Source organism: Platalea leucorodia (assembly GCF_965183815.1).
Source record: "Platalea leucorodia genome assembly, chromosome: Z".
Classification (NCBI taxonomy): domain Eukaryota; kingdom Metazoa; phylum Chordata; class Aves; order Pelecaniformes; family Threskiornithidae; genus Platalea; species Platalea leucorodia.
In genome coordinates, this window is record NC_138858.1 from 16,539,841 (window position 1) to 16,554,764 (window position 14,924).

General features: G+C 36.9%; 1 protein-coding gene across 3 annotated transcripts in view; it reads right to left on the reverse strand.

Moving 5' to 3' along the window:
* OXCT1 (3-oxoacid CoA-transferase 1) overlaps positions 1–14,924 on the reverse strand; it is an 85,052-nt gene that overhangs the window by 20,166 nt on the left and 49,962 nt on the right. For 2 of the 3 annotated variants that reach the window (XM_082336850.1, XM_082336851.1), the window contains exons 12-13: positions 11,975–12,047; positions 11,131–11,206 (exon numbers count right to left, since the gene is read on the reverse strand). In XM_082336850.1, the coding sequence (XP_082192976.1) occupies positions 11,131–11,206; positions 11,975–12,047 (149 nt within the window). Of the gene's footprint in view, positions 1–9,509; positions 9,634–11,130; positions 11,207–11,974; positions 12,048–14,924 lie in introns of those variants that run through there. The other variant, XM_082336852.1, reaches the window with a different exon arrangement.

Here is a 14,924-nt window from a genome sequence, read left to right on the forward strand (position 1 = left end):
GGGTGCCTGGTAAAGCAAATCAATTAAGCATTAACTCCAACTAGCCAAGTAATTACATGCTTTCATTTTGAGGAATAGCCAAAGCATAAGAGCCTTACATCGCTCTGAGTGCATCTACCAAACTCCCACAACGTGCACTTCCCCCCAGACCATACTGGCATAGGGGACAGCTGCATCGTAAATTTGAATTAAAATGCTCGAGACTAAAATGTGATTCCCAAAAGACATTTTGTTCCTTTTTGCCTAGGATAAGCATGCAAACCAAAACAGTTCTGAGATTTATAAACACTGCACATTTACAAGCAACAAGCAATTTCTGTTTCTTTTAAATTTTAATAGCATATTTAATTGCATCTGACATAAGTCAGACTGTCTTATTTTAACACTTTGCACGTAATATGCAGTCTGTCATAAAAATAAACATTTTCTCCTCCTGAAGACCGCTTGCAACAGCCACCTCTGCTGTGAAACCTCTGAAAAAAACTAAATTGGGTTTATAGTGCTGGATACTAGCTGAAGTAGGAACTCTACATTTCATTTCAACAAAATGTTATTTTTTATTTATTTTTTATTGAACAGGGTGAATTGCAGACAGTAAAACTGTTCACTCTTGGTTATGTGATAAGGCATTTAAGTGTGATGTAATAACCTGTACAAAGCACAACTGTTTTAAACAATTCATAAAAAAAAAGAAGTTATTTCAAATAAGGAATAGCTGAAGTACATTTGCAGGTTTCCTGCTCCTTCTTACCATGCTGGGAAAGTCCAGGGTTAGCATGTCCCACCCTGCCTCATTCATTTATTTGACATGATTTTTGTTAGCTCCCCATTGGTACTGCTTGCTTAAGAAACCAGAAGGAAAGACTTAATTCAGTGGTAGAGCACTGGTAATTTGAAGCACTGTTATAAAGCCTGCTTCATCAGCAAGAGCGTGAAGCGAGAAGAAAAGTTTTTTGAATTAGCCATGCATTTCTTGGGAGGTCCAATGTTAGCAATATTTATACAGAGGGTTAGGTAGAGGACAGGACAGAAACAAGCTGACAGTTTCCTTGTTGCTTCTCAGTTACCATAAAAGGTCCATATTGCAGGGAGGAATTCTGCTTTTCCCATTGTGCTTCATCAGCAGTTCTTGCTAAGTCTCAGTCCAAATAATCTTGGGATGCAAGAGGTGAGAACTGACAGACCTGATGGATTTTTATTTTTTTTTTTAAGATATTCAGCTCTTCTGCTTCTTTGCAGCCATAAAACCAAAAAAAAAAAAAAAATAGTGGAATTTCTTATAATGCCTACTTATTGCAAAATAAATTATTTTGTTATTGTTGTGATGGGGCATCGTTAAGAAAATATGAAAGAAGGGTACATATTTTCTCATCTGATGTCTTCATATCTGAACATCATTTGAGTGGCCAAAATACAACATTAAAGAGCCTGAGAAAGTAATTTAGCCTAATACTAATTCCTAAACAGAAACCTTTCTGTTGGTTTGGTCACTTGTGGCATCCAAGACAATCTGTGGCATTCCAGCAGAAGCTTGTGAGTACTCCAAGGTGGGCAAGGGAGTCAAGATATTTTTCAAGAGAATGTGAAATTTTTCCACAATGGTATTGCAGGCTAGAAAGATGCTATAGGAAGCAGGAAACAATTTATAAGAAAATCCAAACAGACTAAAAAGAGGTGGCTGAGAGAAAAGAGGAAAACTCAGGAGCCTTCAAACACTGTTAAGGTCTTGAATGCATGCTGTGTCTTCTCCTCTACATTCCCAGGGGGGAAGGACTTTTCTTCCATAACTGAATTTTATAGCTACGCCTTACATCATAGGATAAAATGCATCTGAACTGATCTAGTTATGTTAAAAGAACATAATCTTTTGAGACAAACACACATCACATCAACAGTACAGCAAAGTAGATGCTAATGATGTGTTGAAGAAACAGTGAAAACTTATCAGTGGTAAATGCAGAGTTTGAAGGATTAGAATACAGATGGAAATAAAACCTTGAATAATTCCATTTAAAAATTAATCTCAAAGGATATCCAAGGTGAAAATGTATACTCGTTTGAAAAGGAATTGAGCTACTTCCCTGTTAAAGAGTCCTTGCCCATGTTGCCAACTACCCTAATACTGTATTAAAAAAATAGCATTTAGTCTGAAATTTCTCTTTCCTTCCATTAAATAAAGAATACATATGCCTCACACTATGCTCAAAGTTAGAAAAACTACTATTTCAAAAACTCTTACAGAAGATAATGAATGCTTCTAGTTTAAACTACAGTCCTCATGCAGGCTTCTCACTCAATCTGAATTTTCAGGCATCCCTCGGAAGACCTTGAACAAGCTACCTAGGATGAGACAGTAAAGGTTTTAAGAATGTCAGTATGGTCTCTGACAGCCACAGCCACAGACTAGGTGACAGGTACGGAATCCAATGCCAGTCTTGGCTTCCTTATAAAAGCAAATAATTATATCGTGCCAGGGATAGCTACTAAAATTCAGAGCAACTGGAACAGTATGAACTCCACAGAGAAAAGCAGAACTGTAGGTAATGCAGTGGATACAAGATACTTCATCACCACAATTGGTGGTACTAATGCTACAGTCAAAAGGATGAACTTAGGATCCCTTCAAAGTTTTCTGCTCTGCCCTTCTCTGCAGTGGTATGTCTGCACTACTAACATACATTAGTCACACAGGTCTCCCTCTCCGTATAGGTACTGTGTGTCTTCACAGATGTCTCAGCTTCAGATGACACGCACAGCACGAGTAAGGAGGTCATCAGAGCCACATATAATTATTTAACAAAAATATCGTCAGTTGTTGCGGAGTTAGATGCGGTTGGTTTGGGGTTTTTTTGTTTGTTTGGGGGGGTGCATATTAGCACAGACCTTAGCTTTGTACAAAAAAGATATGAATTGGAAGGTAATATTAAAATAATACATACACATAAATCTACTCTAACTGCATAAAAATGTAGATGACAATACTTCACCCATTGCTAACAGTCCTGTCCAGTGTTTAAAGGAAAGGTGCATTTATAGTTCATTCTAAAATGAAAGCCACAGCTCTTCCAGATTTCACTTTCCGTTTCTTCAGTGAAAATGGCTGGATGAAGACTGTATTAAAAAAGATGGATAAAGCTGAAGATTAAGTGTTCTGAAATATACTTCCTTGTCCTATTTTCCACTGATTTTAAGTCCTTATACAGCACAATTACAGAATTATTGTAATTATACTGTCAACTATGATAGCTAGATTAGATTTTACTCTGAGAATATGACTGAATAAACATTACCAAGAAACACTGGGAAATCATTAATGGGATCTTTCAATTGGTAGAGTTGATAATGCAACAACACAACAAAGAGTTAATACTGGCTGAAGGCAACAAAGCTGAGCACACTCCACATGCACAACAGGGTGAAGCTATTTTCTAAAGTATGTCCAAAATAAAGATTTAGTTGTATGGCTTAGCCATACAGAAAATGACCTGATTTTCAACAATGCTAGCCAGATATCTCCTAACACACAAATAAGGAAAAGCAAAACTAAAAAGTAAGTATAATTTTTGAAAGAATAGAACATAAGTTCTTGAGTGACTGATACTTCTTGGCAAAATTTATTAATAACGCTTCCTTAAAATGCAGCATACACAAATATATGCACTAACTATATTTATATTTTTACTTTGCATAACTAGAAAATTAAGACAGCATAAAATATGTGCAAAGAAAGTTGGTCAAATTTTATTCCTTTATTCTCCCATAAAACTAACTTGAAATAACCACTGGCAACAGATTCGAATTACTCAGTGAAATTCAAATGAATACACTGAGAAACTGCATCTCAGGAGCAACTCAAAACAGTCCGTGACATGCTTCATTGAAATGGATTTGCTTTACAGTGATGAATGTTATTTCAGTGTAATGGGACAGTTAAGCCTTCCATTTACCTTTGCATACTGTTTCTAAAACACACAGCATAGCATGCAATAATTAAATATTACTGCCAACATACTACTAGTCTCACTTGAAAGTGATGGTTCCATACCGTAGTCACAATTGTTATCACTAACCCACAGATCAGGAGTCTTTTGACATATGCTTTATTTTTGAGACAGGCACAATTTCTTCAGCTGCTCTCATTATACAGATGCCTAATGCACAGCTGCCACTTCCCACATTGAAAATTTAAGACAGTATGAATAAAATACCAACAGTGAGCTCCTACATTCCTTCCCTGCAGTCTGAAGAGAAATAAACACAAACAAAATTGATAGAAAAAGCCCTCAAAAAGGTGGAAGAAGTAGAGCTAACACAATACACTCCCCTTCTCCTTTGAGGCTCCAGGACTCTTCCAATGGTGGTAATTATATGCTGCAAGGGCTCTGCAGGGTTTCCAAGCACGTATTTGTTGAGAGAGAAGCAGTAAGCTGATGAACTACTTTAGGCTTCATTCCAAGGCACGTGTCCACAAAAACCTAATATCTCTTCATATTAAAATAATATCCCATTGAAATGTAGATTTCCAAGGAGACTCTAGGTAACTGCAGGTCCTGTCCTTCTCTTTTGTTCAGCTGCTGCTGTATAAGCCCTACTCAGTCACATCCCAGATATCAGACAACTTCACATTACTACTAAGAGAAACCCAGTCATTGAACGTAATTAACCTGCATATTTTCTATTCATACAGAATTTAGCTAATTTGTAGTGCTCAATTCATTTTACAATTAATAGTTAAAATATGTTTCTCAAAATTTCTTGCAATGCTGTACAACTTGAAACAAAACACTGACAGTTTGATGCACTCAGTGCAATACAAATACTAGAAGAAGAGAGTTACTAGACAGTGTGTTTGGATTCAAAGTGCAAATAAGTCTTGTGCAAAGACACTCCTATTCAAGCAAAGTGGCAAATAGCCTGCAACAGGACTCCCTGGAGAAGACCTACAGTGCTCTCAGGTATTCAGGGATACGTGTCCTTTCTCCCAACAGTAAAAATGATAATTTCAAGTCAGAAAAGCCCTTGCTGTGGAGCCCTCTGCTCTCAGGTTTGGCACTACAAATAATAATTAAAACCAAAAACAAAATCAAAAAACCCTCCTACAGCCACATACTCAGCTGGCCTCTGCCAGTTTACTTTCATTTTTAAAATGTCTCTACCAATGAACATGCAGTTCACCTCATGGGCAAAGTGTCCAAAACTGTGCAAAAGATGTACTTTAAATCTCTGTAGAAAAACTACCAATAATGTATAAAATTATATTCCTAACGCCTTAGGTTATACTGACCTCTACAGATGGTAAATTAAAAGATTTACTACTATATTTGAATTGGGTTTCCTCATGTCTTCTTTTAAGATAATCTTCTTTGACAAAGCTTAGAATTTTTTTATCATTATCTTTCAATTTATTTCATTATTAACGCTTTAATCCTTTAGGTTTGGCTACTCCAGTCAGAGCATTAAAAATTATGGCTGCTGCTTCTAAAACTCAAGGATTATTTATTTTTTCCAAGAATCATCCAGATTTATGTATCCAAACTCCATCACCCTGCACAAATTACATCACTTTCTTCTGCAGCCCCCCTAACTGCGTTACCTTAGCTATCAAAACATTAATTTTATATTCCAGCAGAAAAATATACAAGGCTAGAGTTAATTTTCTTGCTCAAAATTGTATTTGGTTTATTTGTTTGTAGGGAATAGAGATGTTAAATACTATCAGTCCTGGTATCATCCCTGAGGCTGCTGCTTATTATTTGAACTGCTGGCCACTAGGCTTTGAGCCTGGTGGTTTCGGAAATTGCCAGCTTCCTTGGCACCTTTGGATGTATCCTGTCTGCCCTCATGGATTTACATATGTCCAGTTTACGTAATCAGGCCTCATCCTCTTCTACGGTGGGTACTACCCACCCTCCCGCAAATTCTACCACTAACCATAGAGACCATGCCACTAAAGTCTAAGGCAAAGCTGTTGAGTAACTCAGTCTTCATCCAGAATCATAGAATCATAGATTCATTTAGGTTGGAAAAGGCCTTTAAGGGAGGAAGACAAAAAGCCATTAAGTAGTAGCGTTTAATGGAATAAAACTATCAATAAATGCCAGTGTTTAGGAAGTAACTTCTGCCTAAGCAAACAGCATTGTTTACTACGTGTGCTTAGAATATTCTCACCCTCTTCTTCCTTTACTCAGGGGATTTTGCCCTCCATTAGAAATTAGCACATAAGAGCGAAGAAAGGGCTGTAATTATTGCAATAAGCCTTCCTTAGCTCAGTTCCTAATAGTAAGTGCAAGTAAATACACACATGCACACACTAGGACTCAAGTGTTATCAAGCTCTTACGGGACAGAAAGGATAACTTCATGATGGTACTTATTCAAAACACGAAATTGCCTCTGAAATTATGGTGAATACCATCAATCAAAGAACCCAAAAGCTACAGCGTATAAGAAATAGTTAAACCAAACCTAAACACAAAGCTAAGTGAAAAACGTTACAAAAAAATACAGCTTAAAGTTTCCTTACATGATGAGTTTTCAACAAAGTCCATCTTTGTATCACCCCACACAAATCTTGTGACTAAGAAAAGATGCATCTTGCTCATAATTCAACTTAACTGACAATAACATACCATCTTATTTACAGGAAAAGCAGGAAGATCTGAATGCCTATGTGCTGGTTAATCCCATTTTAAAAATCTGTACTGTAGAATAGCAATAACACATCTGTAAAGAGGATTAAGAATCATCTGACCAATTGATCTCAAAACAGAGTAAGCAAAGGGAAATGACTGCTGATTAGAACGGCTCCTGGCTGGATTTACGGAGTGTCATCAGGCATATTTACTCACAAGTAAATACAAACTCACTGCAAAAGAAATTTGGAGACAGCCAAAGGTTAGTAAGAGTGGCAAATGAGGACAGTAAAAAGTCCCAGGGCCCCATGTGGTGTATGCTAGTAAAACGGTACACCTCAAGGGTAACAAAAAGACAAAAGCTACCCAAAGTTGTATCTTATACTTTCTTGTTTTGAAAACATATCAAGTTATTCATAAATTTGGGCTGAAGAGAATGGAGAAGCATCTTCACAAGCAAAATAAGCAATTCCAGCTATGGAAAATAATGCCCTTCATATGGACGCAAACCTAAAATCTTCTAGAGAACATAAAGCACTGAAGGAAGGAATATGTAAGTCCGCACAATTTTGAGAAAAACTTAAAATACAATTTAACCTTCAATGCTTCAAGAAATATGTTTGTAAATGGATCTGTTTTATTAATGCAAAATGCTGGCTTCATCTTTTGCCAGTTCAGATCTTGAAAGACAAGTCACAAAAACTGTCACTGAAAGAATTTCAACATCATGATCAGAAAAATGAGTTTAACTTCTATATGGCAAAACGTATTCTGAAAGAAAGTAAAAAGTGCACAGAGCTACTGGAAAAGTGAATATGACTTAGTCCCTGAAAGCACTGTGTGGTATTTTAAGTATTATTTGTGCCTGCAGTGTCTGTGAATGCTGTGCTTTTGTTCAGTCTATGACAAAAGCTAAAGTTGAGTTTTTAGAAGCAGTTTAGACTGTTAAGTGTTTTGCTTCAACACAGATTTAACTAGCAAACTGAAAATAACACAAAAATAATTCTGATAGTCTCCAGTTGTGACATATCTTTGGAAACTGGTGCTAACAGGAATCAAACAAGCTCTGGAAAGTCAACTAAATATACTGGGAAAATATCGGTGGAAATTATCTTAATTTTGAAGTTTATCTAAATACAGCAAAAGTTGAATTTTCACCTCTTTCTCTAAAGATAACTGTATACGGACCCTGAGCAAAAATTTAATTTTTGATTCAATACTTAAACAACATCAAAACATACTTTGTTGTACGAAAAGTAGAGACATGTAGTTTATGAAGTTTAGAAAATGCTTGTTAAGCATGACTAATTTTGTCAAACACAGAAAAGACAGAACTATGAAAAACAACAAAATTTGTCACGAGAAAATGGCAATACATGTTGATTTTAACTGGAAGCTTTAATTTAAAAAGTAAAAGTCCCGCAACTCTATTTACAAATACAATAATGAGTAACAACCCCAAACACTGCTTGCTGAAAAGCTCTGGAACATAGTAGGAAAGTCCTAGGAAAAGCCAATGGGAGTGGACATCAAAATAAAAATAAAACTGGAAATACAGCACAATGGGCTTGTTAAAAAAGAAAACAAAACCAAAACAAAAAATAACAAAAAAACTAAAAGAAAAAACAAAACCACCCCAAGTAAAATGAAACCAAGCAAGAAAACAAGTGGTGAATTGCTCCGGCTCATGACATTGCTTTTCAAAAATGAACACTCTAGTGAATAGCTTTTAGATTCAGCACAGATGCAACTGCATGAAATTTTATATCCTGTGATACCAATATGGTCAGTTGAAATTACTGGGACTTTTTTGGCATTAAAATCTATCCACTGATGATACAGGAGTGCCTTTTTTCACACATTTCAGCTTTGTGAGCTATCACTAGAGGTACATTTTTGCTGCTTTACTAGGAATACTTTAGAGCAGGAATCTTTATTCATTACTTGTTCACTCAGGTATTTTGAAGAATACTTCTATTGCTGCTTTAGTTTACAAAAGCGATGAAAAAGCAAAGCAATTCTTCCTACCTAACATTCAACCCACCCCCTTCTACTTTCTAATAGGACTTTCAGAAACAGCTTGAGTAAACAGAAGGCTTTACCAGGTGCAGGAACATTTAACACTGCTTTTGCAGGACCAATGGATTGTCAAAGAAGAAAATCTCAGGAGTTAAGTAATCTTGAATATAAAGGATAGTCTAGGGACACATTTATATAATGACTTTCATTTTGCAAAAGTATAAAGAGAATGTCAGTCTAAGGCAACCCAGCTAAACAAAACCTAGAATTTATCTGTCAATTGAAATAAAAAGATGTATAGATTAAAATCATCTTAAACTGTGCCTATAAGAAAATCTCTAAATACTACTTACAAAAAATATTGAGTTTATACTATAACAACTTACCTTTAAATATTTTTTCTAGTCTATCTTCAAAATTCTGACAAAGAATGTAACAATTCAGAATCATTTTTAAAAACCACTATGCAAGCAAGTAATTTCTACTTGTGTAAGGCATCACAGCCACCACAAGTTAACGTGAAGGAAGTGCTTTCACAAAACCAGAGCTACCTCATCCAGTAAAAGAAAAGAGTAGTTCTTAGACTGACGTGAAGGCAAAAATATCCCTCTTAGCTTCTCAGTAACATATACCTGCAGTACTGGACTGACAGCATAGATTACTTACATCTATTTACATCAATCATCTGAAAAAAAATACAGTTTACTAAGAAGTGTCAGTTTTTTTAAAGTTAGCTATTCAAAACATATAATTACAGTTTGGGTGACTCTAGGATACAGAGCCATGGATAAATCAGGTGAACTCCAATTTTAGCTACCTGAGCTTTGAACTCCTTGAAAACTTACACTACCATACTTTTGGCTTGGCTCCAACAACAAACCTAGGGTTAAAAATGTAATTTGATTTATCCTTTATATTTCAAAGTATGTGTGGGTTCCTCCATAGAGGCTGGTTTCATTGTTTTGGATTCTAGTGACAGGTTCCTGTAACTCAAGACAAAAAAAGTAATTGGAATTGGACAATGCAAAGCTGACTGGTATTACCTTAACGCACATCATACTCGGACTCCTACAATATATCTGACCATCAGATTATGTTTAAAACATGGACTTCTATCAAAAGACGTAAAACAGCAATAGAAGAGCACACACAGGATCCCAGAGTGATGCACTAACAGCAGCATTAATTTTCAGACCCCATTTGTCATAATATTAATTGGATGACACTGTAGAAAAGAGTCTTGAAAATCTAGCGCTTGTACCAGTGGCATCTAAAAAGATCTTGCCAGCACTAGTCCGTCTGTTTTCAGTTGTGTGACCATAAAACCAGGTTGTGCTGTGAGAACACCTAAGACTGTTTTCTTATGGATTTCTCTCCTTTGTGCCATATTCCTAACCTAGCCATAACCCCTTCGCATCCCCTACAATCGCTCACACAGACACCTGGAATAGCCCTTCAGATAAGCCTTTCTCCCACGTTGGCCTGTACAGACCCTGCCTTTGTCTCCTCTCACTAAAAGCAGCTTATGCTGCAGCCATTGCTCCACAACATGTGCACACACAGGCTAGCTGGAGAAGTCACACAGACTGCTGGGCTCAACTAACACTTCTCCAAGAGACAGGACATAAATTTGGGGTTTTTTCCTCCTCTACCCAGCTTCCAGTTTTCAAAGACTTTCCTGAAACTGTTAGCGCTGCTCAGACAGATAGAAATATGCTTTATTACCTTAAACCAGGCTAAAAAGGAAATTTGTTTCTAGACATCTCTGATACAAACCGTATCACAAAGTGCCCTATTGAAAGCCATCGAAAATATCAGACATGTAAACCATGTGAAAGATACGTATGTTGTTTAATGTTAAAACATAAACTGTGTTCAAAGAATGGCTTAATGTCATCAGCTGCTTAAATAACACTGGGGTTAGCTTATATTTCTATGGTTGAAACCTGTAGGACTATTTGGGTAAATACAATAGTATTGCTTCCTTCTACATGTATTCAAAATGGCAATGCTGTGATCCTTTGAGACGAACACTGACAGAAAGAATGCAGACATTTTTTTTATAATTTTATGATGAGCTACATGCTATTTTACACCTTCCTTCAAGTTCTTCCTCCAGGTACAACTCTACAAGAGTTGTCACTCTCAAGAAAAAGCATCAGTCCTCAGCAAAAAATCATGACATTTGAAAGGCATAGACCCAAGAGGAAGGAAAAAGGCTTACATAAATCATGTTTAGCTTTTCACAATGCTTAGCACAAACATAATTTTAGAGGGCTGACTCCTGATAATTGATTGCTTGGTGCCAGCAGTATGCAAGTAAACCTGTTAACCTTAAAGCTGCACATATCCTCTATTTTAATGCTTTGAGCTCCACAACCCCCATTCTGCTCTAGCCCTTTTCTCCTTTGCCTGACCCTCATCTACATTTATATTATCCTAAATATAGTGCACTGACAGTAGTACAAACACCTACTTACAGGAATCATCCAGTTGGCCAGGTCACCATACTTAGACACCTGCATAGCTCCAAGCATCGTCAAATCAACATGGCCGCTGGCAACAGAAAGTGTGCAATTAGCATATCATGTTCAAGTAACAGCCCACAAATCTTAACAAGCTTTTGTTCACATTCTCATTACATCAATATAAAAACGGTGGCATACCACAGAGCTAGCAACCATTTTGTCACACATGTAGTTGAGTTTTTTTCCCCTCTAGATGTATCACTGATGCAAATTTTTCTGTCTGCCTACGGAGCCTCAAAATGTTATTACTTCTGTCTGGTTTTGGTTAATTGCATGCACAGTCAATCAGCTCTGAACTCATACTTTTAAGTGCACTCCTTCACATATTTGCATGCACTCATTATCTTTTCAGAGCCATTAGGATTTAGCGTTTGTTTGCATCCAACCTCCTTCCCAAAAAACAAACAAAAAACAGGTGCAGACAGTGAATTTCCATTAGGGAGGTGGAATAAGGATCACAATTGCAAGCTGAGCAAAGAGAATATACAGAGTGCAAGTACAGATTAGATACTTGGAAATGACCAAAAAGTAGCTGTTAAAACACAGTTATAAATGTGTTTATGTATGGCCAGGTGGTGGTAGACACGAACATCACTATGGTATCTATTAGTTACAGTGTTTTTCTGCTTCCAATAGCTAGACCTAATCCTCTGTAAACCATCACTGATTAAGTCCATGATCATTTTACAGGTTGTTAAATGCTAACCACATTTCAAAGAATTACTAATGAGTTCAGTCACTGACTCAGTTTATTCTTTTCCTATTTCAGAAGACCAGGGTTTGTGTTGTTACGTACCCTCTTATCATTGCAAATGATTCATCACTAGAGAAATAGGAAGAACCTGGAAGAACCGTGACTGTCTCCTTACCTGTAAAAGAAATAAGCTATAGTATGTATGTATTTTGTCTCCCTGACAAATGAAGTCACAGCTATTAACCAAGAAATAAAGTTGTTTTTATCAAATTCCTTTGGATTCTGTACAATTATGGACCTGATTACACTTACTATATCACATGTAAACCTAATCAATCATAATGAATTGTGAAGCAGTCTGTTACAGTTTTTAATGATAGGATTGCCACCAGCAATGACCGCCAGCTTTGACCACCAGCAGTTCCAGGCAAGACATCACTGACACCAGAGGCTAAGAAATATCTGTGTACTTCAGCTTCCTGCTCTCTCCACAGAAAAAGTGAGAGGTAATTCTCTTTTGAAACAGAGAAAGAGCATCTTCAGGAAACAGGGAGGTTGCAAGGAAGAGCAAGCAGACCAGATTGAACAGTCGAGAGTGACAATGATGTAGAATACAGAAAAATAAATGACAGATCTAGACTGCTCTTGCTTTGTTAAAGTGCACAAGAAAATATGCTTCTGTGTGCTGCACTGTTCTCTGCACAGTGCTCGGGTCAAGCAATGGAGCACACATGGAAGTGTCTTATTTTGACTCTGTTCAGAGCCCTCTCTTTCCTCTCCTGCCAGCACTTCGAATAAGTCTAAGCAACAACCATGTATACAGAGTGACTCTGGAAAGGCATACGAAACACAGCCGAAGGTGAAATTATAAACCAAGCATGGGAAACCTGAGAGAAAAAAAAGACTTCAGCACCAGATGACATTGTGAAGAAAAAGTGTAACAACAAAGGAGAAGAGGAATGAGACATCATAAAACAGTTTCCAGAAAACAGGGAAAAAACCACAATGGGATTACCTAAGAAGATGGGAAAAGGGAAGGAAACAATGTAGGAAAGTTAAAATAGAGACCTAGGTTACCTGCTTTAATTTATTGAGTTCACTTGATGTATATTATATGCCAAGACACTGTACGGAAATTAAATTTTGACACACAAAATAGTATAGAATTAAGGTCATACAAGCAGTCTTGCAGTTAGATCACAAGAATGCTAACATCCACACCTGCGGAGACTGCCTGAATTGTCTTTCCCTACCAGGCACCCACCCAAGGTAGTGGGAGAGACAACACAGCCTGCAAGCAGCAACATGGAGAGAGAACCATGTTGGATAAAGTGGCAAGCTAAGGCAATGCCGAGAAGAAAAAGACACAGACTGAGGGCCGCGGAATAATGTAACGAGAGCACCATATTACCCACTTCTTGAAAATGCTCTCAGGAAGTCAGTACTTGTAAATATTTCTGCTCTAAGACAGAAGTCTACCTTTCAATTACAGTGAAGATAAAACTTCATGTGAGACATTCAGAAAATGGGACAAACAAAAAAACCCCGTACATATTTCAGGGAAATACAATTACATTTGCAGATAAAAATTTGGCAAAAGCCCAAACCAGGAGTATATTTTGAAAACGCGGACTTTGGGGGCTGATTCTGGACCAAATCAGTCGATGAATGCAAACAGAATTAAATCGTATTCCTTTGCCATTTAGTTTGTTTTCTTCACATGGTTTTATAAATTTGGCTGGAAAGCACCTAGAATGGTCTTAATTCAACTAAGTGTCAGTGGGATTTAGCAGCTTCTGAATGTTTCAGCAATGATAACAATAACAATTTTGGTGGTAGAGCTGAGGTTCACCTATCCTGTGTCCTGTCTACTGCAGCATCAGAGGAAGATGTGAAAGTGCTTAGCACTGAATGACCAATACTACAACAATCTGATTTCTATGTTGCATTCTGACCTCTTAGGTTAGCTTCATCCCTGCAAGACTATCTCTTCAAAAATATTTATCAACCATAAATAACAATTCAAGATCATCTCGACATCCACATAAAAGCACAATGATTTTTTAGAGTATTTATCAAGTTCTTGGATTATTTTTCCATCATCACTCTGTTAACATGTTCATTTCTAATGCACCCATATTAGAACTTCAGTTCTAATGTGAGTGCATATAATTTCACCTTTTATAGTAAAAGTTTTTTATTCTAAATATTTTTTTCCTTCCAGTGACACCTGCAATAATTTTTTAAGGAAAAAAACCCCTCAATTTCAGTTCAAGCATTGCACAGCTCTCATGTGCCTCTGACATTTTCCTTCATACAGTGTATCACAACAGTTACCTAGCTACTGGTGAAATGCTGGACTCAATTCCTTAATAATTTCATATCAGAAGATGGCCTTAAATCATTTCTTATTTAGAACACAATACTGAAACAGAGGCAATAACACTGCAGTATAATAATGGTATCAATTAGTTAAGCCAGGTAGCAAATGTTTTAAGTCAGTGAACAATTGCTGGATTGCACTCTCAAATTAAAAGCTTGTTTGATCATCAGTGCTTTATGTCCTTTGACTTCTCATAGTTTAATTGTACTTGCTAACAGCTACTGAGAAAGGTACCGTCTATATAGATACACATGTACACACCCATACATATATGTGTATGTATGTATACATAAATTAAAAATATAAAAAGCATAGGTTTTCCATATGAAAAACCAACTCTAAGATGTCAGGTATGGGTCTATAACCTATGCCATTAAACATCCATGAGAATTTATGAGGTGCCAAGGCCTGCTTCTGTTTGTCACAATGCAATATACAGGCATAATTTTACATGGAAACAGAGAACAGACACAGGCAAAACTTTCCATGAAGAAAACAGAAATCAGACCGATGCACTAAACCGTAAATAAACGTAAGCTTTTACACTGCATGGCTGCTTCTGAGGTGAAATGCCCCAAAATAGCTGAGCAAAACCACTATGTGAGTACTGGCATTCCCCCCCGTAAAGTGGCAAAACCAGCTGCCAGCAGCAGAGCCCTCCAGTCTGCC